The sequence below is a fragment of the Trichosurus vulpecula genome, chromosome 3 (assembly GCF_011100635.1).
Source record: "Trichosurus vulpecula isolate mTriVul1 chromosome 3, mTriVul1.pri, whole genome shotgun sequence".
Lineage (NCBI taxonomy): Eukaryota > Metazoa > Chordata > Mammalia > Diprotodontia > Phalangeridae > Trichosurus > Trichosurus vulpecula.
In genome coordinates this window covers 334,315,381-334,341,978 of record NC_050575.1, presented here as the reverse complement: position 1 = coordinate 334,341,978, position 26,598 = coordinate 334,315,381, and the positions used below count along the sequence as shown (strand labels likewise).

The 26,598-nt window shown below is 38.0% G+C and overlaps 1 protein-coding gene across 2 annotated transcripts in view; it reads right to left on the bottom strand.

Moving 5' to 3' along the window:
- Positions 1-24,162, bottom strand: part of PPP4R3B (protein phosphatase 4 regulatory subunit 3B) — an 81,117-nt gene extending 56,955 nt beyond the window's left edge. The window contains exons 1-3 of one of the 2 annotated variants that reach the window (XM_036749029.1): positions 23,768-24,162; positions 22,370-22,425; positions 744-842 (exon numbers count right to left, since the gene is read on the bottom strand). In XM_036749029.1, coding sequence (XP_036604924.1) covers positions 744-842; positions 22,370-22,425; positions 23,768-23,909 — 297 coding nt within the window. In that variant the 5' untranslated portion in view covers positions 23,910-24,162. The remainder of the gene's footprint in view (positions 1-743; positions 843-22,369; positions 22,426-23,767) is intronic. The other variant, XM_036749031.1, reaches the window with a different exon arrangement.
- Positions 24,163-26,598: the final 2,436 nt, after the last annotated feature.

Sequence of the window (26,598 nt, the reverse complement as noted above, 5' to 3'; positions counted from 1 at the left end):
TTGGTTGGGGCGGGGGGGGGGGGGCGTGTTGAGTGAAAGTGAATAGTTGAGGATGACATCTAGCTTGCCAGCTTTCATAATTGGGAAGATTTACTTTTGACAACAGGGAAGCTGGGAAGAGGAGTGGGGAGGGAAATACAATTAGTTCAGTTTTAAGATATGATGAACTAAAATTCTGAATTTGAAGATGTCCTATAGAAAATTGGAGATGAGACTGGAACCAGAGAGGTTAGGGCTGAACAAACTGATCTGAGACTCACCTGAATAAGATGGCAATTGAATCTATAAGAGCTGATAAGACAACCAAACAAAACAGTAGCATAGATGGAGAGGAACTATCTGTAGGGATTCTGAACATTAACCACTTCGGTGATTTCTTTTTTTCAGTGAAGGTAGTTTCCAATGATGAGCTTCCTCTACTAACGCAGATTAGTACCTTCTCTGAAAATTATAGTATTAGAGGGTTACCTGGACTATTGACAGATTAAAGGACTTGCCTAGTGTGTGCAGTTAAACCCAGCTCTCTCTGACACTGAGACTAATTCTTCATCTACTGCAACATGCTCCCTCTTAACTGCAAATGATTTCCATATTGACTCTCAAGTCCTTTATGCTATTCATTAAATTCTATCCTACAGAAGTTTTAAAATGCATATTTACATACAAAAAGGCAAAATCAAAACCTCTCTATAAGCAGGCTCATTGTAAAAACATTACAATCATTAATAATAAAAGAACCATACCTGGCAAATTTTTTCCCAGATCTCATCACAGCCAGCCTTCTCCTGAAAACTCAGAGCCAGATCATAGTTTTCAGCTTCTGACCAAACAATTAATGTATCCTGTTTAAAAATAAAGATTTTTTTCCCTTAAAATTTCCAGATGAAAACATACTCAAGTAATGCATGTTAAAGAAATTACTCAAGACATAATTAAAAATTAAATGTAGTTTTAAGAAAAATTGGTATACATTAAATGGTAAGAAATAATAAGCATAACACTGAAAACATTCAAGTTATCCATTCAGGCATATATAATTAACATATGCTTTATTTCATGCACAATTTCTAAGATTATTCTATATTATATCATTCTTTGAATATTAAAATTACTTTAGAACAAAAATTAGTAGTTATTAAATAAACAACTTTCTAAAACATGCGTTATCATGGTTTTTTTAAAATCCTTGATAGGTGGCAGAAAAGTAGATTTGAGCAACCTAGCTGGTAAAATTATACAATAGGCTGATGTTTGTCATCATTCTCCAGGCATCTCCTTTCCTCACTTAGCAGACTGGCAACAAATTCTTGCTAAGGTATTAAAATAATAATTGCAGCCAATGTTTACATAAAAATCATAAAATGTTTTACATTCAATATTTCATTTGACCAACACAAACAAGCCTATAAGATAATTTGCTGTTAAACCCAGTATTTTAAAAAATAAAGACAAAGCTCACAGTAAGTGACTTTCCCATGTCACCTATTAAATGTAAGAATAAGGGAGTCATGTCTCAAAAAGTATAATTTTTCTAAGAATATTTGGGGAGACCTGTAGTCAGAAAACTATTCAATACAGATAAGACTGAAATTGCATTTGTCTAAAGGTATTACTGATATTATTTGAATAGAGAGCTACCTACTTTATTAATAAGGCCAGGTCTGAACATGGCAGGTCAAGTTGTATAAAGAAGTTTATGAGTGGCAGATTTGAGGATAGCTCACCACATCTCCCCTCTTCCCTTAAGTATCCTTTGGCTTCCAGAATCATAAGGGAACTTTCCTTTGAGGATGCTACAGGGTCAACTTTTACCAATGGTCCATATGTATAGAGGCCTCTTCAAAGAGTAGCTTGTTTTGTACAAATACAATTTTTCCAAACTAACTTTGGAAAATACTTGCTGGTTATTTGTTGTGGTTTCACACTCATAATCATTTCATCCATCAGTTTCTTATGATCGGAGAGTCATAGATCTAAAGTTAGAAGGCAGCTCAGAGGGCATCTAGCCCAAGTCCTTCATTTTATAGTTGAGGAAACTAAGGCACAGTGAAGTTAAGTGACTTGTCCCAGGTCATAAAGACACCAGAGATGCGATTTAAACCCAAGTCCTCAGATTTCAAAGACAGTGCCCTCTCTCTAATGTTTCTTTCATTTTGAGTCTATTGCATGCCCAAATCATATACAGTGCTGAAGTGAAGTTCCAATCAAAACATTTCTATCTGGTTTATGAATATAAGTTTGTCCTCTTTTCCTCTTATGTTTTAATTTCTAGATGTTTCTCTTTTATAGGGTCATGAATAAAGTGTCATCAAGTACAGGAAGTGATGTGGCAATCACATGCTCTCATGTTCACATGACTTTTCTCCAAATTCTTCATCTACAGTAAATGGCATTGTACATCTTTAAAAACTACTATAGTAAATGTAAAGGTAAAATGTTCTATCAGTAAAGAAAAGTGAGATCACAATATAGAATCCAGACAACCTTTCCTTAAATACACACACATGTTTTTGCATTATGAACTTAAATTTCATTTTTTTTAAAATCGATAAAAATTTGCTCTCTCTCTCCCTTCACACATATTAGATTACAAGCAGTGTATCTTTATTTAGTCCTTTATCACTATGCTTAGCTTTTTATGTTCCTCTTAACATTTATGCTTGAATTTCAAAGGTTCTATCTACACAGCTCTGGTCTTTTCATCAGGAATGCTTGGAAGTCCTCTATTTCCTTAAAGGTTCATTTCCACCCTACAGCATTATACTCAGTTTTGCTGGGTAAGTAAAGTCTTGGTGGCAAACTTATATATCCTGTCTTCTAGAATGTCACATTCCAAATATTCCGCACTCCTTTATAGAGGTAGCTGCTAAAATGTGTAGGATCTTGACTGAGGTTCCCTGGTACTTGAATTCTTTCTAACTGCTTACAGTACTTTTATCTTTAATTTGGAAGCTCTGAATTTGGGAGCAAAATGTTTCCAGGAAGTTTTCATTTTGGGGTTTCTTTCAGCAGGTGACTGGTAGATTCTTTGCACTATGAGTCTAAGACATCTGGGCAGTTTTGAAGATGTCTTGAAATGTGATCTCTAGACTCTTTTTTTTTGGTCATGGATTTCAGGTAGTCCGGTAATTCTTGATCTGTTTTCCAGGTTATGTCTTTCTGTTATGAGATACTTAATATTTTCATTTTTTCAGTCTTGTGACTTTATTGTTAATATTTCTTGTGTATCATGGAGTCATTGGCTTCTGTTTGGGTTATTCTAATTTTCATGGAGTCTGTTGCTTGGGCAAAGTTTAGTACCTCTTATGCTAAGCTGTTATCTTTCCAATTCCTTCTTCCACTGCTTTTCTTTTCCATTTTCTTCTATCATTCTCAATTCGCTTCTCAAAATATTTTAAATTTTTAAAAAACCTGTTTCATCTCTGTAAAAATTCTAGTTGAATTTGGGCCTAAGCTGTATTTTTCTTTGAGGCTTTGTTTGTAGATGTTTAAGAGTCATTTTGTTTCTGAATTTGTGTCTTGAGTGTCCCTTTCATCATAATAGCTTTTTCATGGTAGGATTCTTTTGGATTGCTCATTCTTCTACATTACTTTCTGACTTTACACTTGATATTAAGGTTAGGCTGTGTACTTCTGGAAGGAATGTCTGGGCTGGTTCTACTACTGCTTTCTCAGGGGTATTGAGTATTGCGTTATTCTAGGCTATCAGGTTGGGTACCTGCAAGCTTTCATTGCTCCTGGAGAGGTCTGATCCCGGGCAAAGTTTGATCACTGGCTTCCTGATTCAAGCAACAGCAAACTGCTCCTGGGTTCAGCCACTATCAGCCAGCTGGAAAGCCTTGCTCATTAGGAGTTACACAACTGAAAGCTTCCCTTTGGTCTGGGATTCTTGCCCTTGTTATTCTGCAGGCTTCAAACTATGATGGAAGTTGTAACTGCTACCCTACTCTGCTCCTAAAATCTGAGCCACACCAATGCTGCTTGCTTCTGAACTTCCTCCCTACTGGACAAAGAGCACCCAGGTCATCAAGGACTCATGACCTCTTCTTAGTGCAGAATGCTACCCCTGGGAGGAAGCTCCTTTCTCAGTCCGCCATGGATCTGTGAACCAGGTCTGGATAGTAGATGACAAAGCTGCCAGCTGGTCACCTGTACAGTCTCAGTATGGGTCTGGGTCCTCCTCTTGCCCTGGTACACAGCTTCTCCCAGCTCTGGAGTACTCTCTGCTTCTGGCCACCCCATGTCCTGAGTGTCCATAAACCTCTCCATCTCTTTATGTTAATCTGGGCTGGAAAACTGACTCATTGTGACTTTTTCTTGGATTCACCTAGTAGGATTCAGTCTGGTGTGCTGCTGAGATCTGTTTGGAGGAATTTTGTGAAGGAGGGGCAAAGAGTTCACTGCAATTCTTCTTGCTATCTTAGCTCCATCTCCACTACCTATGAATTTTTGATCACATCTGCAATGAACTATCTACTCACTTCAGTCTCTTTCTGGACCTCAAAGAGGTCCAGGATGAAATTGTAATGAACACAGAGGTAATAAATTTACATTTGGAATAATGTAATCCTCATTTTTGCAACTTCTGCTTTAATACCATGAATTAGAGTAGTTAAACTTCACTATAGCATTATCAGTTATAACAGTAACTGAAATTATATTGTAAGTAATATTTACTGAATTGGATGGTAGTTCTTTCAAAAATCTCTTGTGATGCTTCCAGAGTTTCAGTTTTAAATCTAGTTGTCATGTTTGACATGTCCTATGTAGTGATTCTCTGTACCTTTGAGTCAATTTTATCATATTAATATGAAAAAGCAATCTGCTGAAGAATATACATTTGTAAAACTGCCCACTCAATTCTCCTATCTTCACTGCGCTTTTGATAATATTTTTAATATTCTTGTAGACTTCAAAGAAATGAAATCTTCAAGCCCACTAAACAAGTGGATTGGTATTTACTAATATTCTCTCTATCTCTTTTCTTAGGACTGTTTTTCCCCCCAAAGTGTTTGAGATCTACTTCCTCTTTTGTGTAAGATGAGAACTGATACTTCAAAATTATGTTCCTTTCAGCACTTACTCCTCTGTATATATTAGGGTCTAGAGCAACTGCTCTTCTCACCTTTATTTTCTTTAGCCCTAGTTCAATATCATACAGCACATAAGGAACAGTAATGCTTATCTTGAAATGCATGTGGATCCAGTACTGATAGAGAAAAATTTTATTCAGAAATACTGAAAGATCTTTTCCAATTTTCATCCATTATTTTTTTTTGCTCCTCATTCCAGTCATATCTTTACATTCTCTCCAAACAGTCTGGCTTAACTGGGTCACTTACCAAGTTTTCTATAAAAATGTTCACACTCATACTAGATTTAAAACCAAAAGAGACTTTAAAAAAAAAGTTTAGAACATTTCAGTTACTACAGAATACATTAATAAAATGAGCAAAATAATTTAACATGGCAAAAATTTCATTGAGAAGCAGCTGGAAAAAAAAAAGAGAAGCAGCTGGGCATAACGGTTAAAGAGGTAGCCTAGGAAATGAAAGACACATATCTGATGCCAACTGGCTATACTTAACCTCTTAGTGTTCTAAGAAACTTTTTAAGATTCAAGGTCTCAAGAGAACTTAACCTGCACTCATAAATGAAGTTTCCTTATCTGGGAGTTCTCTATACAAAAGAATAACATATCTAGTTCCTATCCCTAAAATTCTGTTACCTAAAATTTCATTTTAAAAAACCCTAATGATAAACAGAAAGAATACTGAAATGCAGTTTAGTGAGAAGAGCATGGCATTTGTTCAGAAGACCTGACTGAATTTGAATCCTGGCCCTTCCACATAATGCTCATGACTTTGGGCAAGTCTCTTCACCTCCATAAGCTTCAGGTTCCTCACCTTTAAACCGAGGAGGTTGAACTAGATTATCTAGGTCTCTTCCTGTTCTAAATCCTGTGATCTTTTGTAAAATGTAAAAGTAACCCCCTCCCCAAACCAACTTTGTTCAACAGTTTACCTAGTTAGCAATTATCATAACAATACTGATAAGGAAATTAAAACAGATATAGGCCTACAAAACATCAGTGAATTGCAATCTGCCTACTTAATGGATTGTTGTGAGGATCTTTATAGCAAATGGGAAAGTCCTTTGAAAAGTTTTATATCATTTAACTTTGTTAACTGAATGATGGCTTAAGGCCTACACACTAGCACATAAGACCTAACTTATCACAAAAGAAATACCTTAATGCCCACCTACAGCAGAATTTTACAGCTGCCAAGAGGCGGCTCAAGAGATAAGAGTGCTGGGCTGAATCAGGAAGACTGGAGTTCAAATCCTGTCTCAGACACTTATTAGGCAAGTCACTTAACCTCTGTGAACCTCAGTTTCCTCATCTGTAAAATGGGAATAACAGCATCTACTTTAAAGTGTTATTGTGACGACCAAATGAGATAATTTATATGAAGTGCTTTGTAAACATTAAAGAACTAAACATTTACTATTATTATTCATTTTTTGGCATTAAAAACAAGCAGTTTAAAAAAAAATGTTAATAAGTAGCCTTAAGCTTCCTTGCTTGTTGCACCCTAGGCATCTGCCTGCCTTGCATTACCTCTAATTTGGGCACTAGTTACAAACAACAAGGTAGCATTATTACCAAACTACCAAGTAGTCTCTACTTGGACATGTATTATTATAAAAAAAAAAAGACTATATAGCTTATATAAAGACTATATAGCTTCTAGAATAGTTCCTGATTTGTACTGGAGGAGGAATTCCTACTAAGAATTCCTTGTACTAATAAAATCCCCAGACAAAATAAAAAAAAAATAAACATTTAAACACGAAAATATTTTAATTAGCAACATTCTATAAAAGTTGGGGTAATTTCTGTAATTACAACAGCACTTGTGGGAAACAGGTTCTGGAGGTTACTAGTATCCATAACATAAAAATGAAGGAGTTGAGGAGGGTCATGTAAAAGGCATATGGCCAGTGATAGCACATTCACTGAGGCTATCTTATAAGCACAGCAAAGCCAAAGACACTAAGGTATGAATAATGGGCAGCAACTCTCCTCAATCCAAAAGCTCTTTAATACAGATAAACCTCAAATTGGCTGAATGTGTAGGTGGATTGTTTTGGACCTAAACTTTTCTGTTGCACCCTTTTTTATTACTATTAAGAGTAACTATACTTACCTATGCCACTCTAGCCCTCCCCTCCGCCCCCAGCTGCCTGCTCTTCCAGGGTATAAACTACATAGTATCAACATTATTTAACAGCATGTAGCCACACATAATCTACTCTTCTCACCCTCACCTTTGCAAGCTTCAATATTTCATGGGGTTTGGTAAAAACAGTCATCTAAGGAAAAGAATGCCAGGTTAACATAAGGAATATGCCAAACCACAATGGGGAATTCTGTTATGCTTATCCTGAATACTCAGGAAGATGAAGTACAGTAAACTACTGAACATGCAAGGCAGTTTGCTTTTAACTACTTTGTGGCACTCTTGCCTGCTTCGTGATAGCAAAAACTGTTTCTACTTCATTGGAACATCATTACTTACTTCCTCAGTTTACAAGTCCAGCAGGAAATAAATGAGAAGACTGACATTTTTTAAACATTATCTCACTACCATAAAAACTGGAGAGAGAAAAAATTCAGAGAAGAATAAAGGGTAGTTTTGCTAATGCTGGTCCTTGGAAACAGTATGAGAAGAGATATCACAAAGGCCTTTCTAAATGAGATTTTTACAACGCTATTTTATTATTAAAGATAGTGTTCTCTGTGTGGGGGAGGGGTGGATAGGAGAACACAAGGAGAATATTCGGTCCTATAATTTCATTTTTGTAATGACAGTGGAAACTCTGTCCATAGACACAGTCTTGAGCTACTTAAGGCACTGCAGTGTAGTTCAAATCCTGCTGGTTACACATTAAATGTGTGACCTTGGGCAAAATATTAATTGCCCCAAAGTCAAACAGATAAATTATCTGACCTGTGTGACTAGAGGGAATTTACACCCTAAGGAGTTCCCCCTAACAATGTAATCCCAAGAATAGGGAGGAAAAAAAAAAGGCCCACATATAAAAGGTAACATTCTCTCCCTCTCCGGTACTGTAGATATAGAAGGGCCCTCAGGTGATTTAGTCTGACGTTCTCGGAGGGGAAAAGGTCATTTAGCCTTTTAGATCAAAGATTAACAGCTGAAAAGAATCTTTGGGATAATCTACTCCAACTCTCTCATTTTAGAGATTAAGAATTTCTAACTGTACCACAGTACTCTATGGGGAGATCCAATAAGAAGTTTTTCTTTCTATCAAGCCAAACTATTTTCCTCACAATTTCCACCCACTGCTCCAGAGAATTTCTAGAATTAAGCAGAATAAATCATTCTACCAACTATGAATTATGTTGTAGTCCACATTTCTTCATCATTTATCACAAAAACAGCACATGAGAATTTATTAAATGTTTTGCTAAAATCTAAGCAAACTATTATTTGCAGAATGTCCTTGATCTAACAGTTTTGGAGCTCTTAGAACTAAGAATTCGGTCAGGAAACAAAGATGCCAAGATCAACCATTACATCCTGGGCCATCACCTGTTGTCTTGAATTTTGTTTTGCCACTGGACTTGGATGAGTCAGGAAGAGACTCACTTAAATTCAATTCACATGCAAGTCATCTCCCATGTAATGTCATTCACTGGTCCTCTTCAAAAATGAAGGAGGAACAACAAAGCTTCTTTCTATATGTTCATCATCCAGACCCTTTAACAACACTTAATAGAATTTTTATAAGAAATGAAGTTCAGTGACCTAATGTTTGTAGATTCCATCTTTTTTTTTTAAATAGGGTTATCTGCTTTTTCTCTAATCCTATGGATACCTTTGCAAGTTCTTCATAATCATCACTGACATAAAATCTCTAATTTTTTTTAGTACTTTAGGATGGAGACTAGGCCTGACGATCTGTATTTATCAAGGGCAAAAAGTTCTCCTTTTACCAGTATTTATCCTGGGTTTCAACTGTATATTACTATTTTTGTTCTGTCCCTTCCAGTCCAAAGATCATTCTCCCCAGCAAGGAAAAGAAAAACAAAGAGCTGAAGAGACATGCTTTCTCTCATGTCTATCTTTTATCATTGTCCCATCAATGTCAGTCCCCTCTTTACTATAATGTAGCTTTAAAAATTACAACCCCACAAAAAAAGCCAATGCAACAAGAATTAGGAGGGAAGCAGAAAATTGGGAGAAAATCTTTGCAACTAGTATCTCTGATAAAGGCCTCATCTCTAAAATATACAGGGAGCTAAGCCAAATATATAGGAATACAAGCCATTCCCCAATTGAGAAATGGTCAAAGGATATGAACAGGCAGTTTTCAGAGGAAGAAATTAAAGCTATCTACAGGCATATGAAAAAATGCTCTGGATCGCTGCTGATTAGAGAAATGCAAATCAAAACAACTCTTAGATACCACACATCTCTCCTGTCAGATTGGCTAAAATAACAAATCAGGAGAATGATAAATGCTGGAAAGGATGTGGGGAAATTGGAACATTGTTGCATTGCTGGTGGAGTTGTGAGCTGATCCAGCCATTTTGGAGGGCGGTGTGGAACTATGCCCAAAGGGCTATAGAAATGTTCATACCCTTTGACCCAGTAATACCACTTCTAGGGTTGTATCCCAAAGAAATCACGCAAGCGGGAAAAGGACCCATATGTACAAGAATATTTATAGCAGCTCTCTTTGTGGTAGCCAAGAATTGGAAAGCAAAGGGATGCCCATCAATTGGGGAATGGTTGAACAAGCTGTGGTATATGAAGGTGATGGAATACTATTGTGCCATAAGAAATGGGGATGATGCAGACTTCATAACAACCTGGAAAAACCTACACGACATAATGCTGAGTGAGCGGAGCAGAGCCAGGAGAACGTTGTGCACAGCCACAGATATGTGGATTCCGTGAGGACCAACCCTGACATACTGCGCTTCTTTCAGCAACCTAAAGGGGCAAGGACAATTCCAGGGGACTCACGATGGAGAATGCTATCTTCATTCAGAGAAAGAACTGAGAATTTTGAATACAGACTGAGGCACACTACATGCTCGCCTTTTCTGCTTCTCTTTTGTTTTTGTTTTGGGTTTTTTTTTTCTTGTTTGTTTTGTTTTTTTTTTTTTTTGGTTCTGTTTCTTCTTTCTCGTGATTCATTCCATTGGTCAAAATTCTTCTCCACGACTTGACTAGAGCATAAATTAATTCAATGCGAAGTTATACATGACAGTTATATGAGACTTCATGCCGTCTTGGGGAGGGAGGGGAGAAAAACTGGAACTCAAAACTATGTAGAACCGTGTGTGGTAAACTAAAAATAAATAAAACACCTTTAAAAAAAAAAATTACAACCCCTTTTTTGTTGTCCTCAGTTTTTCTCATTATCCTCATCATACTAAGAGCATTCCGAGACACTATTCTAAAAGGACAATTTTAAAAATCATCCTATTGAGTGTCTTTCCTTTCATCTTTCATTCTCTTTAAAATCTAAGTCAGTTGATGAAAGGTCCCATAAATACCAAAATATTAATATCAGCAAGTTTTGTGGTAGCAAACAAAACAAACCCTAGGAACAAAGTGGATGCCTATCAGCTAGGAAATACCGAACAAAGGTAATGAAATTCATAATCAAATATGAAGAACTTATAGACACTTGGGAAAATGTGTATGAATTGATATGGAGTGAAGTAAGCTGAACAAAGTAAAAAATATATATAATAACTAAAATAATGTAAATGAAAACACTAAAATTCAGTTTACCTTTGATTAACTATAACAACCAATCTTAGTACAAGAATGATGATGAAACACACCACCCTCCTCCCAATCTGACATTGATTTGGCCATCACGCCTCTTAAAGTTTTCCTTGAATACTTCATGGCAGGGAGTAGGGAGAGGAAAGGTGACTAAAGGTAAGTCACTAGTATAAAAACAAAGGACAACAAAACTTTTAAATTTTTTTTACAGTTTTCACAAAGTCTTTTTAAATGTATTAACACTTGAGAACTTCCTATCTGTTAAGACTTACTTTTAAGCCATTGGATCATACCCAACCTCTCTCTCAACTCTAAAATTTGTTCTCCCAAAATATAGGGTAAAAGACTATGCCCCTCTTTTTACCTATCACAAATTCTAAGATGAAATATAGGGAAAGGAATAAGCGTTTATGTAGCACCTGCTATATGCCAAGGCACTGTGCTGAGAACTTTACAAATATTATCACATTTGAATAGTCATTTCTAATATAGTAACTAACTCCTACTTTCTAGTGAGACTAAGACCTTGGTCTGTTCTGCTACCTTTTGAAGGATATTATCATGAATGCCCATCAAGATACTACAAGTTCCATTATTTTTGAAGGACAGTGCATGCTAGCCTACACCCAGTTAAATGAAGTCCTCTTACACTTTAATATCATGCCTCTGTGCCAGTCTTATGATCTGTTTTCCAAACTCTCAGATACTTCTTCTCTAAGTTACCAGTAGTATATTTCACTGTCAACAGAACTTCTGTTTCTGTCTTTGTTATCTTAACCCAAATGTTGTCTGGTGCTATCTGGTTCTTGAATTTCTTCACATAAGTATAGCTTCTTAATATACTATGCTATCTTGCCCCTCCACCAATGCTTTACCTACATTGTTTCTTTCGAATATGGTAAATCTTTCAAGAATAGCATTTAGTCATGAGTCTCATCTCACCAAGTCTCACTGACACAGCTAATAAGGTCAATTTCCTTTCCCTGCATTAGCCTCTCTTAATTCCTCTTGCTTATTAAACAAACTACATATACACATGGCCATGGACAAATGGCTTCTTTTTTGGATTTTTCTCTTAACTTGTGGATATCTTTATTACTACTGTCTATTGTACAGGGTGTCCCTAAAATCTGGACACATAGGAAAAAATTTTCAACCACATTTCATTTAATTGGAATATTAACAGACCTTAGCCCCCTTAACTTCTTTTTCTGGGATATACTAAAGGAGAAGGTGTACTCAATGAAAATCACAGATGCAACATACTTGATTGAAAGCATAAAGAGTGAATGTGCTAAAAATGACAGCAACATGGAGTTACTGCATCGAATTCACATGACTCTTGCAAAGCACATCAACCTTTGCATCGCAAATGATGGAAATCATATTGAAGGTGTTATTTATTAACATTCCAATTAAATATAATGTTTTTGAAAATTTCATTCATTTAATTTCTTGAAAATATGCATTTTTGCATATGTGTACAGACTTTAGGAACACCTTGTATCTAGCTGAGATGAAAAGGGACCTTTATCCATATCTGGGTCCTACCTCTTTCCCCCTTCTACATTCTCACAATATCTACCGACAATATACTGACTCCTTAAGGTGAAGAAATGTTTCAGAGTTAATGCAATGACAATACTTGATTAGTGGGGGCCCATGATTTATAACTATTGTGACAATGGCATTGGAGGTAAGGGGTAGGAAAAGATTCTTAGACCATTTTAGATAAGGCTAAAGTTTTTCAAAAGGAACTCTTAAGAAATTATTGGATCAGGAGGACCTGAGTTCAAATCCGGCCTCAGACACTTGACACACTGACTAGCTGTGTGACCTAAGCAAGTCACTTAACCCCAATTGCCCTGCCCTCCCACTGCAAAAAAATATATAAATAAATAAACAAAAAGAAATTATTGGAAATATAAAATAAATTCACAAAAACTGAGAAATATATAACACCAATGTTACTGGTAGCTGCTATCAAGGTGCAAGACCAACAACAGCAGCACACAGGAGAGCTGCTAGCACAGATTCTTCACCCAAATTCTGTAGTGTCATAATTTCTCTTTGATAATTAGAATCTATCACTCCAGCCAATACAGGAATTCCTTGAGCTGCTAATCCTGGTTTAGGTAATATTTGTCCAAAGTGATTCTTAGGAATTTTCATACATATCCCAATAGAGGTTTTTCTTATCTCTTTTCTATTTAACCTAAAGTTTTCTATACAATGTAAATGATATCCTACTGACTATGTCATTTTGTAACAACAATGTTACTAGCAGCTACTGTGGAAGTGTAAGAACAACACCAGTACACAAGAGGGCCGCTAGCGCAGGTTCTTTGATCCGCTTTTCTAAGGAAAGCAACTTTAAGGTGCTTACAATATCACTTTAATTAAACATACATATATCACTCACTTAGTTCAGGGGAAAAAGTCAGCACCCTGAACTTCAGAGAAAACACAAACAGTAATTACAAGCAGAAATAATATAAAGAGCAAATAACACAAATCAGCAGACAGGGCCTCTGTCTGTCCATAGCAATACATACATAGTTATGAGAGACAGAGAGTGGGGAGGGGTGGGGGGGGAGAGAAAGAGAGAGTGTGTGAAGAAGCACCAACATCTGGGTTTTCAAGGTTGGGGAGGGGCTCACTCCTTAATGGCTACCCAGAGTCTTGTCTGGGCAAGTCACAGAACACTCTTCCAATGAGTGAGCCCCCAAAGCAAAATGCTAACCTCAGACTATATACACACTTCTTCAGGGTCAGAGGGTGTCACAACCATGTGACTCAAACTCACGTGACTTAGGCTTTCTTGTGACTTAAGCAGGTCATCAAAGACTCTTGATTCAAACAAAAGCAAAACTCAATTAAAGACACTTGACTGCCTTAGTGCTGAGAAGAATTCCAAAAGAAAAAACAGCAGCAAAGTCCCACTTTGCTTGCCATTATAAGAACACAGTTCCTGGATTCAATGTTAGCCACTGATGAGACTGGCTGGAACAGCTCACTGGAATACTTCATACCCAGTTCTTTTTCCTTACCGATTGGAAGTATATGCTAAAATAAGTTTGAAGCGTACGCTAAAATAAGGTATTCAATTTTCTGGTAAAATCATTCCCAGAATCTGAATCCTACCTACTCTTTACTTTCATGTATGGCTCCCTATGATTTATCTTCTAGTTCCTTCTGTTCTGTAAGCCATCTTTTCTCCTTCAGAACCTGGACTACTCACTGCACCCCTTACATAAGAAAAGGTGCTCACTTTTTGGCTTGCCAAAAATCCTCCTCTAGATTTTCGGTAATCTTGCTTGCTTCCTTTGGCTCTTTTGGGGGAGGTAGGAATTCCAGGAAGCTCTTTTCTCATCTCTCACTTCTCTCTGACTTGTTTGGTGTGGCTAAAGCATAGTAATTAATCAATTATAAAGGGAGGTTCTACCATTCAGTGAAACTGTACTTCTTTTACCTTAATTCTAAGCTAGCATCTGTACTTAATTTTCCTAGTAACCCTGTAGCCTATCAAGACAACATCTTTCCCTAGAACCTATCTGAATAGTATCAGCTGTCTACAATAGCTAAAATTAGATGATCTCAAACCCTTACTTCATTTTGGGTTATCCTCTAAATTCTTATTTCCTATCCATTTCCTCTAGCTCTCTATAGAGATGACAGACAGGTCCTCAGCTTAATAAAAAAAAAAATCAACTTTTCCCCCAGCTCAGTTCATCTCAGTTTTATCTAATTCTACAAATTCTTTTGGATGACACTTCACTCAGGTGTGTCTTCCTCCAAGGGAAGTAGTTTTTCCCATAAACTTGTGAATATTAAAATGACAAAATAAATAAATCGCCTTATTTTCTCTACAGGAAGAGTAGGGCCATTTTCTCCTAACCACTTTAGACAGCATTGCAATATTATTTTTCCATCTGACCCAAACTCAAGGACTTTTTTCACTCCTGCTTCCCAGCTAGAGAGAATCATGAAGATCTATTCAATATGAATTCATGCTGCTAAATTTCAACCTGACCCTTAGCAAGTATACAGCAACCCCTTTTTATCCATTCCTTAGCCTGCTCTCCGCAGAAAATATTACAGACTATCACTCACAACTTCCTACCATCTAATCGACTTTGATCTTAGTGGATGACCTTGTTGCCTATTCTCTGAAAGTTAAGAGACTATCTGTCCAAAAATCTTACATTTTTCATTAATTTCTATTTATTTTTCCTTTCAATTTCTGCCAATATCAGAAAAAGAAAGGTAAGTGTGGTATAGTGAAAATACTGGATTAGATGTCAGATGATCAAGGATCTCAACCCCATTAGGATATTAACTCACTGATTCACCTTTGTCAGAGCTCTCTACCCAATTTCCCCAGCTGTAAAAGAGTGAGTAGTACCAAAAGTCTTAAGTCTCATTCTCTAATATTCAGTGATTATGAAAAAATATCTCCCTTTCCTCATTATATGTGCTTTTTTTCTACCTCCTGGGGACTATTCCTATGTATATGCCTGTTATCTGGTATCTTTGATCTGTCTCCTTGTGTTGGTTTTTCCTACCTTCAAAAGCATGTATGTCTTTAAAAACAAACAAAAATTTTCTTTATACTCTAGGTACCCAAACTACTCCTCAAGCTAAAATTTACAGTCTACTTACACTGTCTATACTTCACAGGCTAAGAATCAGAGGCTTCCAAACCATATCTGATCAAGATAACTCCAGTAAAACATACACAAAACAAGTGGTCATATCAGTCTTCGAAGACCATCAGTGACAGAGAACTCACCACCTCCAAAGGTGGTCCATTCTCTTTTTGGATAGAATAGCTCTAATTGGTAAAGCATTTCCCCCCCACAATAACCTTAACTCTGCCTTTTAGAAACCTTTGCCTATTCTTCTTCCAGCTCTAAATTTGTGATCCTAGTTAGGCCCTTTAGGGAGAGAGAGAACAATCCTAATTTTTTTTCTCCTGACAACTCTTCAAGTATTTGCAGTTTTCATATCCTTCCTATGTCTTCTTTTCTCCAGGATGAACAGTCTTCATTTTTTCAACTTCCCTTCACATGGCACAATTTTAAGGCCCTTCACTATCTGGCCTGTTCATTTTATTACTCCAATTTCCTGCTTGAACTCCTAAAACCTGGTTTTTAATCCTTGTATTCTACTATTAAAGTCACCAACTATCTCTTTTTAGGTAAATACAAAGGCTTATCTTAATTTCTTTTTCCACCTGATGCAGTATTTGCTTCTGTTGAGCTTCTACTTGAGATGCAGAGGATGCGAATCAGATAACCACTTGGGTTATACAACCTCAAAACTTCCACTTAAGGAGGAAGTTCAGCTTCAAATATCTCATTTCTCACCTGGCTGCATTACTTTGGAACCTTTCCACCATGTCCCCTTCCAGCATCACCCCTTACCCCCTCTTTCAGCTTCCTTTTGGATGTTGTCTTCCCCATCAGACTGTAAACTCCTTGAGGGAAGGGACTGTATGTCTTTTTTCACATTTGTACATCTGGTACTTAGCACAGTACCTGGCAAATAGCAGGTACTTAATAAATGTCCACTGACTGCTCTCTTTGTTCTCCTATCCTTCTGATCACTACTTTCATCTCTTTCATTAAATATTCTTTACTCTGATGTCTAAATGTAGCAGTCCCACAAGGCTTAGACTTTGGCTTTCTGCTTTACTCTCCCTAAAAAGATTAGAAAAGTTCTAGATCTGGAGTAAAATAGTAATTGGGTCTATGTAATCATTGTGGTTAAGTCACTTAACCTCTCTGAGCCTGAGTATCCTCATTAAACAAAACGGAACAAGTTCCCTGATCCTACCTACTTCTAAAGATCCTGAGATAAAAGCACTTTGTAAATCTTACAATGCTAGACAAATATCAATTACTACACATTTATTCCTTCAGAAAGTTCATCTTGTTATAGTTACAAATAACTTTTTTGTGTAGTTGACTCCTAAAATCTTCAGCCTCCACTCCAACTTCTAGTTCCTTATTTCCAGTTGCATTCAGGAGACTTCTGTTTTCCCTGATTTCATACATAACATTCCCTATACCAATCTTCACCACCTCCTCTGAATATGTACCACATCCAATCTCAATCATGTAGGTTGTCTTTAATTCCCTACCAACCAGGAAAAATCAGTTGATTCTTTTAAGGATTTCCTTTGAAATATCCTTTCATCCTTCATTCCAACTGTTACCACCCTAATCTAGGTTTTTTTTTTTATCACTTGATTCCCTGAATTCTTGAAATAGCCTAATTGCTTTTCTATCCTCCATGTACTCTCTTCTCTCACGCTGCTCTCCACTTCAATTCACTCTGCTTTCTGTTGCCAGATTAACTTCATAAAACACAACTTTTATTGTGTTCAAGAACCTACAATAATTCCACGTTATTTATTATCAAGCCCAAACTTCCCAATATCCAAAATTCTTTATAGTCTGCTTATGTTTTACCCACAAAACCTAAGTCCTTAAATCACATAATGTCAGAACTGACAGAGGGCTTACACATCATCAATTCAACTTCTCATTTTAGAGATGAAGAATTCAGGCTCAGAAAGGGGAACTGAGATCTGACTAGGTCACATGGCTAATTTATGGCATATCCAGGGCTACAAATTCAAGATTATTGACGTCTTAGCTTGGTATGTTATGCGCGCGCACGTGTATGTGTATTGTCTATCATTTGATACAACTAGTTTTGACTCTCAACGTAGTTCCCATTGGTGGTAATTCTAGGTCACTACATCACCAATTCTGCATATAACTTGTCCATGCTCACCCTTTTTTTACAGGAATTAAATCTTTCAGTGAAGATTTCCCTGATGGCCCCAGATTATAATCAATCCCCTTCCTCCTCTGAATTTCAATTGCACTTACAACAATTTAATCCATCACACATTGTGCTGTTCTTTTTTTCTCCTCTTTCCTCCACAATTTCCCTATTAAGATCATAACTTTCGGAAAGATAGGTTATATTTTTATTTCTCTCTTAGAAATGGTACATACATACTAAAAATATTTTTAACAGAGATTCACATGCCTAAATTGCTCATTTTAATCTTAATGGTGTCATTTATATAAAGTCATTCCTATTTCTTAATAACATTTGGTATCTGTTTACATGCTGCCTCCTTATTTTTTTTCTAGTACCTTTAGATGTCCCAACCAATTTATAAGCTTACTTAGTATAAGGAGGAATTTTATTTTTTTTGCAGTGCATACTACAATGCTATTCAATTTAATACATGTATTATACACTAAGCATCTGCTACTTGCAAGGTGCTCTGCTACAGATAGAAAAAAAAAATGAAAACTATTCCCTACTACCCCTTTACCCTATGTCCTCTCTAAGTTCAATGTCACTTTTTCCCAGTCTCTGAATGTATTGATGGGACAGTGTGTCAGACTTTTGGAAAAGATTTTGGCACCTTAGCAAAAACTCCTAACCAAAAGGTTAAAAAAATAAAAAAGTACTTGCTTACATTCTTAGAAGTGGGCAGATGCAACATTTAAATAGATAAATTTGGGAAGCACTAAAACTAAGCAGATTAGGAAAAGTTCCCATTGGAGGTGGCATTTGAGTCTAGCCTTGAAAGAAGCCAAAGATTCTAAGAGGGAGGGGTAAGAAGTGCATTATAGCTAGGTGGGATAGCCTGTGCAAAGGCAGGTGGAGGCAGTAAGAGTTGCCACGAAAGCAATTACCTGCTACTTACCCAGCCTAAGTATCCCCACAGCTCCCCCTCCCCCATAACCATGAGAATAACCAATAACCATGACAACCACATCCGGAGCTAAGTCTTAGGCAACAGACAATTTAAATGCTGACCTGTGGTGACTATCATCCTTTGTCCTGAACCTCTCACCTATGCTATTCCCATTTCCTTTTACTGTCCCTTAGACTGACAGAGCAACATAAAAAGAGACTGACCAAACCTGCTTTATGGTTGTTCTTCAGCCTTGAGAGTTGATATGTGGGTTTTTTTTGGAGGAGCACTATTGCCTAAAGTTATGTGACCACAGTCAAGTTATTTTAGCTTTCTGGGACATGTGTTCTATCTTTAAAATTGAGGAAAATGTCACTTGCCATTGCCAGTCTCCAATCCTTTAAAAAGCTTTGATTATGAACAACAGTATCACATAGGTATAGTACAGTCCTCAAAAGGTCAATTCCGTCCAGATCTCTGATTCCAGGCATAACTTCACATAAACTAGCCAAAAAATCATTTTCTATTCTACTTTAAAAATCAAGATATTTAATAATGTCCTAAAAAGTATATCATAGTGTCCAACAACTCTCAATACTTCTAAACAACTCTTCTCACTAAAGTTCTTCCTTTAGTGGAAAGACCTCTTTGGTTACTATGGCCTATTCCCTCTTGATTCATCTTCGATAGACAAGTATATCAAACATTTAAAAATGAAAAAAAAAAACTAGTTAAATTCAATTTGTTAATAATGCCTCAGAGCATTATAGCCTCCTATGAATTTGATAGGTAGCAAAGAACACTAAATTCCATTTTCCCTCTTCCCCGCCTCCAAAATTCAATTCATTTTAATAAAGAAAAAGGCAATGTGACACAACCTTGCAGTCAAAAAGACTAGGGTTCAAATGCTGACTACCACATATATGCTGTGTGATCCTGGGCAAGTCATAATCTCCTGATGCCCAAGTCCATTCCTTTTAAGTTTCAGACCAGCTGCTGACCTGCATGACTGGAGGAAGTTTCCATGATGGAAATTCCTAATACCAGTGAAATCAAAGGTCCACATCCATTCATCCATCACTCCAAACCCAAAATTCTACAATTCTAACCTATGTCAAAATACAGATTTTTTTTTTAATTTTCAATTGTAATTTTAAGAGAAGCTAAACATTTACTTATTTACTTTTCTGTATGTTTCAACATTAAAAAAAAGAAAATATCCTTATTGCTAATGAGCTATTACTACATTCAACATCCACTGTGATATAACAATAGCTAAAATTGCTTATGAACTAGTGAATAGATTGGTATCATTTGTAAATCCAAAAGAAGATTTCTGTGCAAAACTGTTGTTTAATAATTTAAAGGTGATAATTAAAGAGAAATAAAAAATATAAAAATTCCTTAACTCTGAAAATACTAATGTCTTTGAAAACTCCAAGCAAACCTTGTGATGTGGTTTTATAACCTTAAGAATATTAAGAGGTAAAATTACAATAATTCAAAGAAATTAAGTAAAACTTAACAAAAAAAAAATCACTATTTTCTAGTACATGAGGTTTACAAGACAAGGTATCCCATGTAGACTAGAGCTTCATTTACATGTAAAAGACAAGATTTTATCAAATTCTCACTTAGAGTTTTCTGATAAAAATATTCTTAGTATGTGATTATCTAAAAGATTTAATCTGCAAGCATGTAAAAAGAAACCTTAATGTGCTACAGAAATGAGACGCAAGAAATTATCCATGGATGAACCACTGAAACATTAAAATAAAAGAATAAAAACATTTACAGAAAATAGTGATTTTCCAGATAATATATAACCTAGAGTATAAAAAAGTAGTTCCTCCAACCTCAATATAGGAGAAAGAATCAAAGCTTTAATCTGCAGTTATTTATAATTAGTATAACAGCAAATACAAATTCTAGATAACTCACTATAGCAGCCATATTAGATACAAATATATATTAAACATTTCTTTTTAAAGGCACTTCTACGACGTTACTGGGACTTTGATATGCTTGACAAAATTCTTAGGCCTATGCTATGGAATTACATTATAAGCCTTGTCATAATGCTATCCTCCCAGCATTTTCAATAACTAAAGCCTGATGAAGCTAGTCAAAGATGAATGTTAGAATAAACGGTTGTGGAGAGAATTACAGAATCTCCCATTTGAAAGAGAACTTGGAGGTCATCTTTCAAACCTGTGTCTAAAGCAATTATCTTTTCTCCTCTATCTTGTACTCATCTAGCTTTCACTACAAGATTTGCAGAGACAGGAAATTCACAGATTTTTAGAGTAGAAAGGGACCTCAGAAACCATCTCTAGACTAACTCATACACAAAAGGAATACCCACCATAACACATCCAAAAGTCAGTGTCCAGTAGTATCTGCTTGAAATGTCCAAGGAGGTAGAACACCCTACCTTTTGAGACAGCCCATTCCACTTTTGGACAGTTGGAACATTTAGGAAGTTTTTCCTACCTCTATCTTTGGACAGCTCTAATTGCTGTGAAGATCTTTCTCATATCAAGTCAACATCTACCCATCTCTGTAACATGTGACCTTCCTTCTTTAAACAGAGGTCTCAAACAATGTTACAGCCACACAAACAAGGGGGAGGGGGTGGAGAGAGAACCATCAGACCATTAAGTCATATTTATTCAGCACTTACTATGTGTCAGGCAGTATACTAAAGTACTGGGGATACAAAAGAAGGCGAAAAAGACAAAGTTCCTGCCCTTAAGGAGCTTATATTGTAATAGAGAAGACAACATGTAAAGGACTTGGTAGATAAAGGACATATTTAGTATAGGTAGAACATAATGTGAGTGGGGACAGAATCATAAATAAATTTTAACAGTAATTCTCCTCCTGAGCAAAATACAAAACAATATTTTAAAAAACTAGCTCTTTGTAAGAATAATTTAAATAATTTAAGAAAAACAAATTCCACTAAAATATTTAACTACTGAGGAACAGAGAAGTAAATTATATAATACTTCTGACAATCCATTAATTAACAGTGAAAGAAGAAAATTCATTGAGTTCAACTATTCATACAACTTTTCCTCATACTGTAGTATGTTTCCATTACAATGCACATACCATTTGAATGTTTCTAATCAAGTATGAAAACTTAAAAGACAATTGCAAGCTAAATGGTATTCTAAAATTCAGATTTTTAAAACTAAATTCCATATCAGAGTTACTTTAGACACACAGGCAAAATAAGTTTTTCATCCTTGTAGCCACTCTCAGAGATTCAAAAATAATTATGTTGAAATAAATAGCATACTTAAAGGAAAATCTCTCATTTCCTAAATGAAATAACTTATTTCACCATCAAATACAAAACATGAAGAACAGCAATACACACATTTTTAAAGTAACCTCCTATCAGTATACTAAAAACATACCTTAAAATGGTATTTAAAAGCTGCCACTTGTAAACCTCAATCTTGCTTGTTTCAAAGAATCTAACTTCACACACACAACAGATTCTCTTTGATTTAAACAAAATCCTTTAAACTTCCTTCTAGATACAGAGATGCTCTACCAGCAATAACACTGAAAAACCAGCATTTCCTAATAAAAACATAAAACATTTTCACAAATTATAACCAAACACAAGTTTCACTTTTCTGTGTGTGGAAAGAATTTTTAACTTGTAAGGTAACTGTAGTTTTGTTTAGGAAACACACTTTGTCTCATCAACGAGAAAACTTCATGATCTGTGCCTAATGGATACTATATTGATCTAATGAGCAATCCTAAATGAAAAATAACTACTTGCCTGTTGTTTCTGATATGCAGTGTTTGGATTTATCTTTGATTCCAACAGTAGTGACCCTAAAAGGTGACAAGAATAACATATTTAAAATTTCAACTTTAAAAACCAAAATAAAACAAATAAAAATTCACAACACATGAAAAATTCTCATGACTCTTCAGCCAACTAGACATCTGTTTTGAAGTAAAGAAATATGTTCCAATTCACATTTTCTCTCCACACTGAGGAAACACATTTAATTTAAAATACAACTCTTTATTTCCCACACCTCCATCTCAGTCCAGCCTTAAGGAAACAGGAGAGAAAATTAAGGAAACCAAATGACAATTAATAATCGACTGAAACAAAAATTTTTAAATCCCACATGACTATTTTGGGTCAAGTTGAAAAAAAATAACATTAACATTCCACCACACTACAGTAACAAAATCTTAGCTCAATACAAAATTACAATATTTCATTTATTCATTTCATCCAATAAGAACAAAACTTGAAATACTTTGTGTTCAGGCAGAATTTTGTGGCTATTTAAAATATTTACTCCAGTGCCTACTATGTACCAGGAACTAGAGATACAGATACAAAGAATGAAACAATGCCTTTTCTGGAGGAACTCGCTTACTATTTAAAATAAAAGGCAAAGCAGGTGAGTGCCGAGTTGAGAAAAAAGCCAAAGGTTTATTTAAAATTTCTCTCCCTAACAGCTTCACATTTTGGTCGATCCTACAATCAAAGGTGGCAAATTACTGCTCTACGCTTTCCAAGGTTACAACTTGGGTTACAAATCAATGAATGCGAGTTTACACACGGTCTGATCTGGTGTCTGTCCTGCTTTCAGGGTAAAGGATCCTCTTGCTCGCGGCCTCCACAAAGGATTACTGCGGAGTTACCTCAGACCTAAGTGTGTGCGTGTGTGTGCATGTATCGTGGCAACAGTGTGCAGTAACCGACACCAGGCCCGTGCAGGCTTTTGGATTTCCCCAGCACCTGTCGGTGGTGGCAATTGGGGCGGTGGGTAAAGAAGGAGCTATGCTTAGGAAAAAAAAAGGAATTTCCTATTAGCTGAAGTTTTATAACCCGTCCCATAAACAAAACCAACGAGGAAAAAAAATCAACAGGACCCGAACTTGCAAGCAGGGGACTCTTGGTCACTTCCTCCCTTCTGCCTCACAACCAAGACTTGGGGGGTTGGCGTGGGAGGTAATACCCAGTCCCGGGGCCCGGAGCCCAGGATGCTGCTAATTAGCAGTAAACCGGGGACCCCGCAACGGGGATATGAGGAGAAATAAAGGCGACGGCTCTTCAACAGGAAGCAGGGAGGCCTGGGGCCTAAATCAGCCCCACCACCCCCAGGCTGCAGGCGACGTCCCTCCCCCAGCCCCGCCGCCCCCGGATCCTCACCGTCTGACTCGGCCCGCACCAGGAGCGACATGCCCTTGAGCCGCTCCACGTAGGTGGAGGAGACGTGCCCCGTGCCCCTGTCGTCCCATTGCCGGTCCTCGTTCAGGGTGTACACCTTCACCCGCCGCCGCGTATCCGACATGGTGGCTGGCCACTGCACACCCCCGCCCGCCTCCGGCCGCCACCGCCTCCTCCTCGCGAGCCTAGTCCGAGTATCTCAGTCCCGGGAGCACGCAGCGGCAGCGGCGACGGCTCCGGACAGGCCCCTGTTCACCATGGCTCCGGGGAGCGGTCGCACGCAGGGATGGCCACAGCTACCGAGCTCCCGGCACCCACGTCCGTGCTAACTCTCACCGTCTCCCCTCCCTCCCCCCCCCGCTCATAGACACCCACCCTCCCTCCGCCCACCCCCCTAAGGCCCCCCCCCGGGGGCTCGCTCGCTTGCTCTCCCGCCGCCGCCGCTACCGCCGTAACCACTACAAGTCCGCCATCTTGTAATCCGATTCTTTCTGCCTTTCTCTTCCTCCTCCAGCGGACTCGCACGGGCTGCCCTAGCAGGGGCTACGGCGGCCGACGAGCTCAAAGCGAGGCGCCTGACTGCTAGTCCCGCACGCGCTTCCTGGGGCCAGTGCCGCAGGCAGGAGAAGCGTTCTCGCGAGCTGGGCTGGGGGTGGGTGGGAGGGAGGAGGATGAGGAAGATCGGCGGGCTAGCAAGGCCGGGAATTCGAAGGGGAGGGGCGACTTCTGCTCCTCGCCCCTTCTACATCCTCGCTCCGGCTCCTTTGGATGGAGTCTCCTGGGAACTCCGTTTGGGGCCCGGGGCGGACCAACGAACGAACCGCGGAATTGGTTTGTTTAGACTCTCTGGTTTGGAGGAGGAGGAGGAAGAGGAGGAAGGGGCGGCGTGCGGAGGTGTGTGTGTGTGTGTGTGTGTGTGTGTGTGACGGGATCTAGGGGCCGCCCCATTCACATTCAAACGGACTGTCCACGCCGACCGGCAGGCAGCGTTCTCAGTGGAGGGGCACGAGGAGGAGTGTGTATACAGAGAAGGGGACCCCGTCCCGAAGTGGGGGTGCCTCTCGTGACCGCGGAGGCGGGGATGATAAGGAATGCTCTTACGACGTGCTCCAGGGAGACTTGAGAACTTGGAACCTCCCCTCCCCCTTCCTCGCTACCCGGGAATCCCCCGACGTGTCCCCGAGCAAGATGGGTGCAGTCGGTCCAGAGGTTGTCAGAACCGAAGTCCCTGCTCGTAAACTTTCCCGGGTGGTTTGTGCCCTTCGGTCATAGGTTTTGATCGGCCATTGGTTTTTCTTGTTTTGATAAAATTGGATGGGCAGTGCATCGTGGGAGTTGTAGTCTTATTTAAAAAAAAAAATAACGGTGGAACAAAGGTTGGATAAAGCCAAAGTATTTCGTGTACGGGGAGCCTGGAAAGACAAGAGCGGTTTTAAATAGGGTCCTCTCTGCATTTTACACCTTTGTTCGACCTAGAAAGGCACCTTATAGAGGTGCTGCCTCTCCAAAGCTGAATGTAACAAGCTATGCAAAAGCGCTTTCCCATAGACCTTATCCTTTGAAACTTCCGCTTGGATTGTCTTGATACAGCCAGCAATTCCGTCTTGCATTTTGGGGGAAGAAGTTCGGAGAGATGAATTGAAATACTCTTTCTAGAACCAAGCCTTTTTTCCAACGATTTGTGATAGAGCAACCATGCAAAGAAAGCAGCAGCCTTGACTTGCTACCCAGTCTAGTTACCTTTTCACGCTGTAATAACTTACCTAATGTCCATAATTCTTTCCACTGGAAATCTTGAGCTTGGTCATAAGGGAAGTAAAGGGGGGAGTGCTAAATTTGGAGCCTGGGGAAGGGAGGGGATTCTTGGGCAGGTAAGTTAACCTATATGAGCCCTAGTTTCTTAAGTTGTAAAATAAGGATGATGATACTTGAAGTAGTAACTCACAGTCTGTGAGGCATAGAATAGTTTATAAAAGGTGGCTTAGAAGTCTTAATGCAGTTTTAAGCCAGCCTTTATGTTATGCTTTCATGGCTTAAAATTTCACCAAGACTTCCAGACAACCTTGTATAAAATACTATTTAAACATGAGCTGTTGTTATCTGTCATCCCCAGATGACACTGAACCACTGAGGGTACATATTTCAAACCTTTAAATGTTTAGTTGTTCTCCAGGATCCTTTTTTCCTTCTTTTTTTTTTTTTTTTTGAGGCTAAGTGATTTGCCTAGGGTCACACAGATAGTAAATGTCTAGGGTGGGATTTGAACTCACGCCCTCCTGACTCCAGTGCCTGTGCTCTATTCACTTTATCATCTAGCTGTCCCTCCAGGATTTTTTCAAGAACAAGAAGTTTTAGACTCCCCCTCCCCCCCACCAACAAAATAACTTACCTCAAATCCCTGCTTAGGCTGATGATTTGTATTAGTCTGGGAGAAGTCGTTTGACTTACTCTGTGCTGGAGAATCATTTATTCATTGCGCTCCTGCTAAGCATAATGGGAGATATTGTGTATACTATCAGCCAACATTTTTATAGTACTTTATCGTCACCATATCTAATTTTATTCTCATAACAACCTTGTGAATTGTCTATTCCTAGTCCTATTACAACTGTTGCTTCTTATAGCAGTGGCTGTTGAGGGAGGTTAGGTGAGCATTTAGAAACTGCATCCTACTTCTTTGCTTCTGACTTCTGCTTTGACCCTTGACTGAGTATTTCTGTAGCCTTAAGTCCCATTGTTATCTTGCTAAGAATGTTTCTTTTACCTCTGGTCTTTGGGACTCAACTTCCTTTTTTGTGACTCCTATTGAGGAG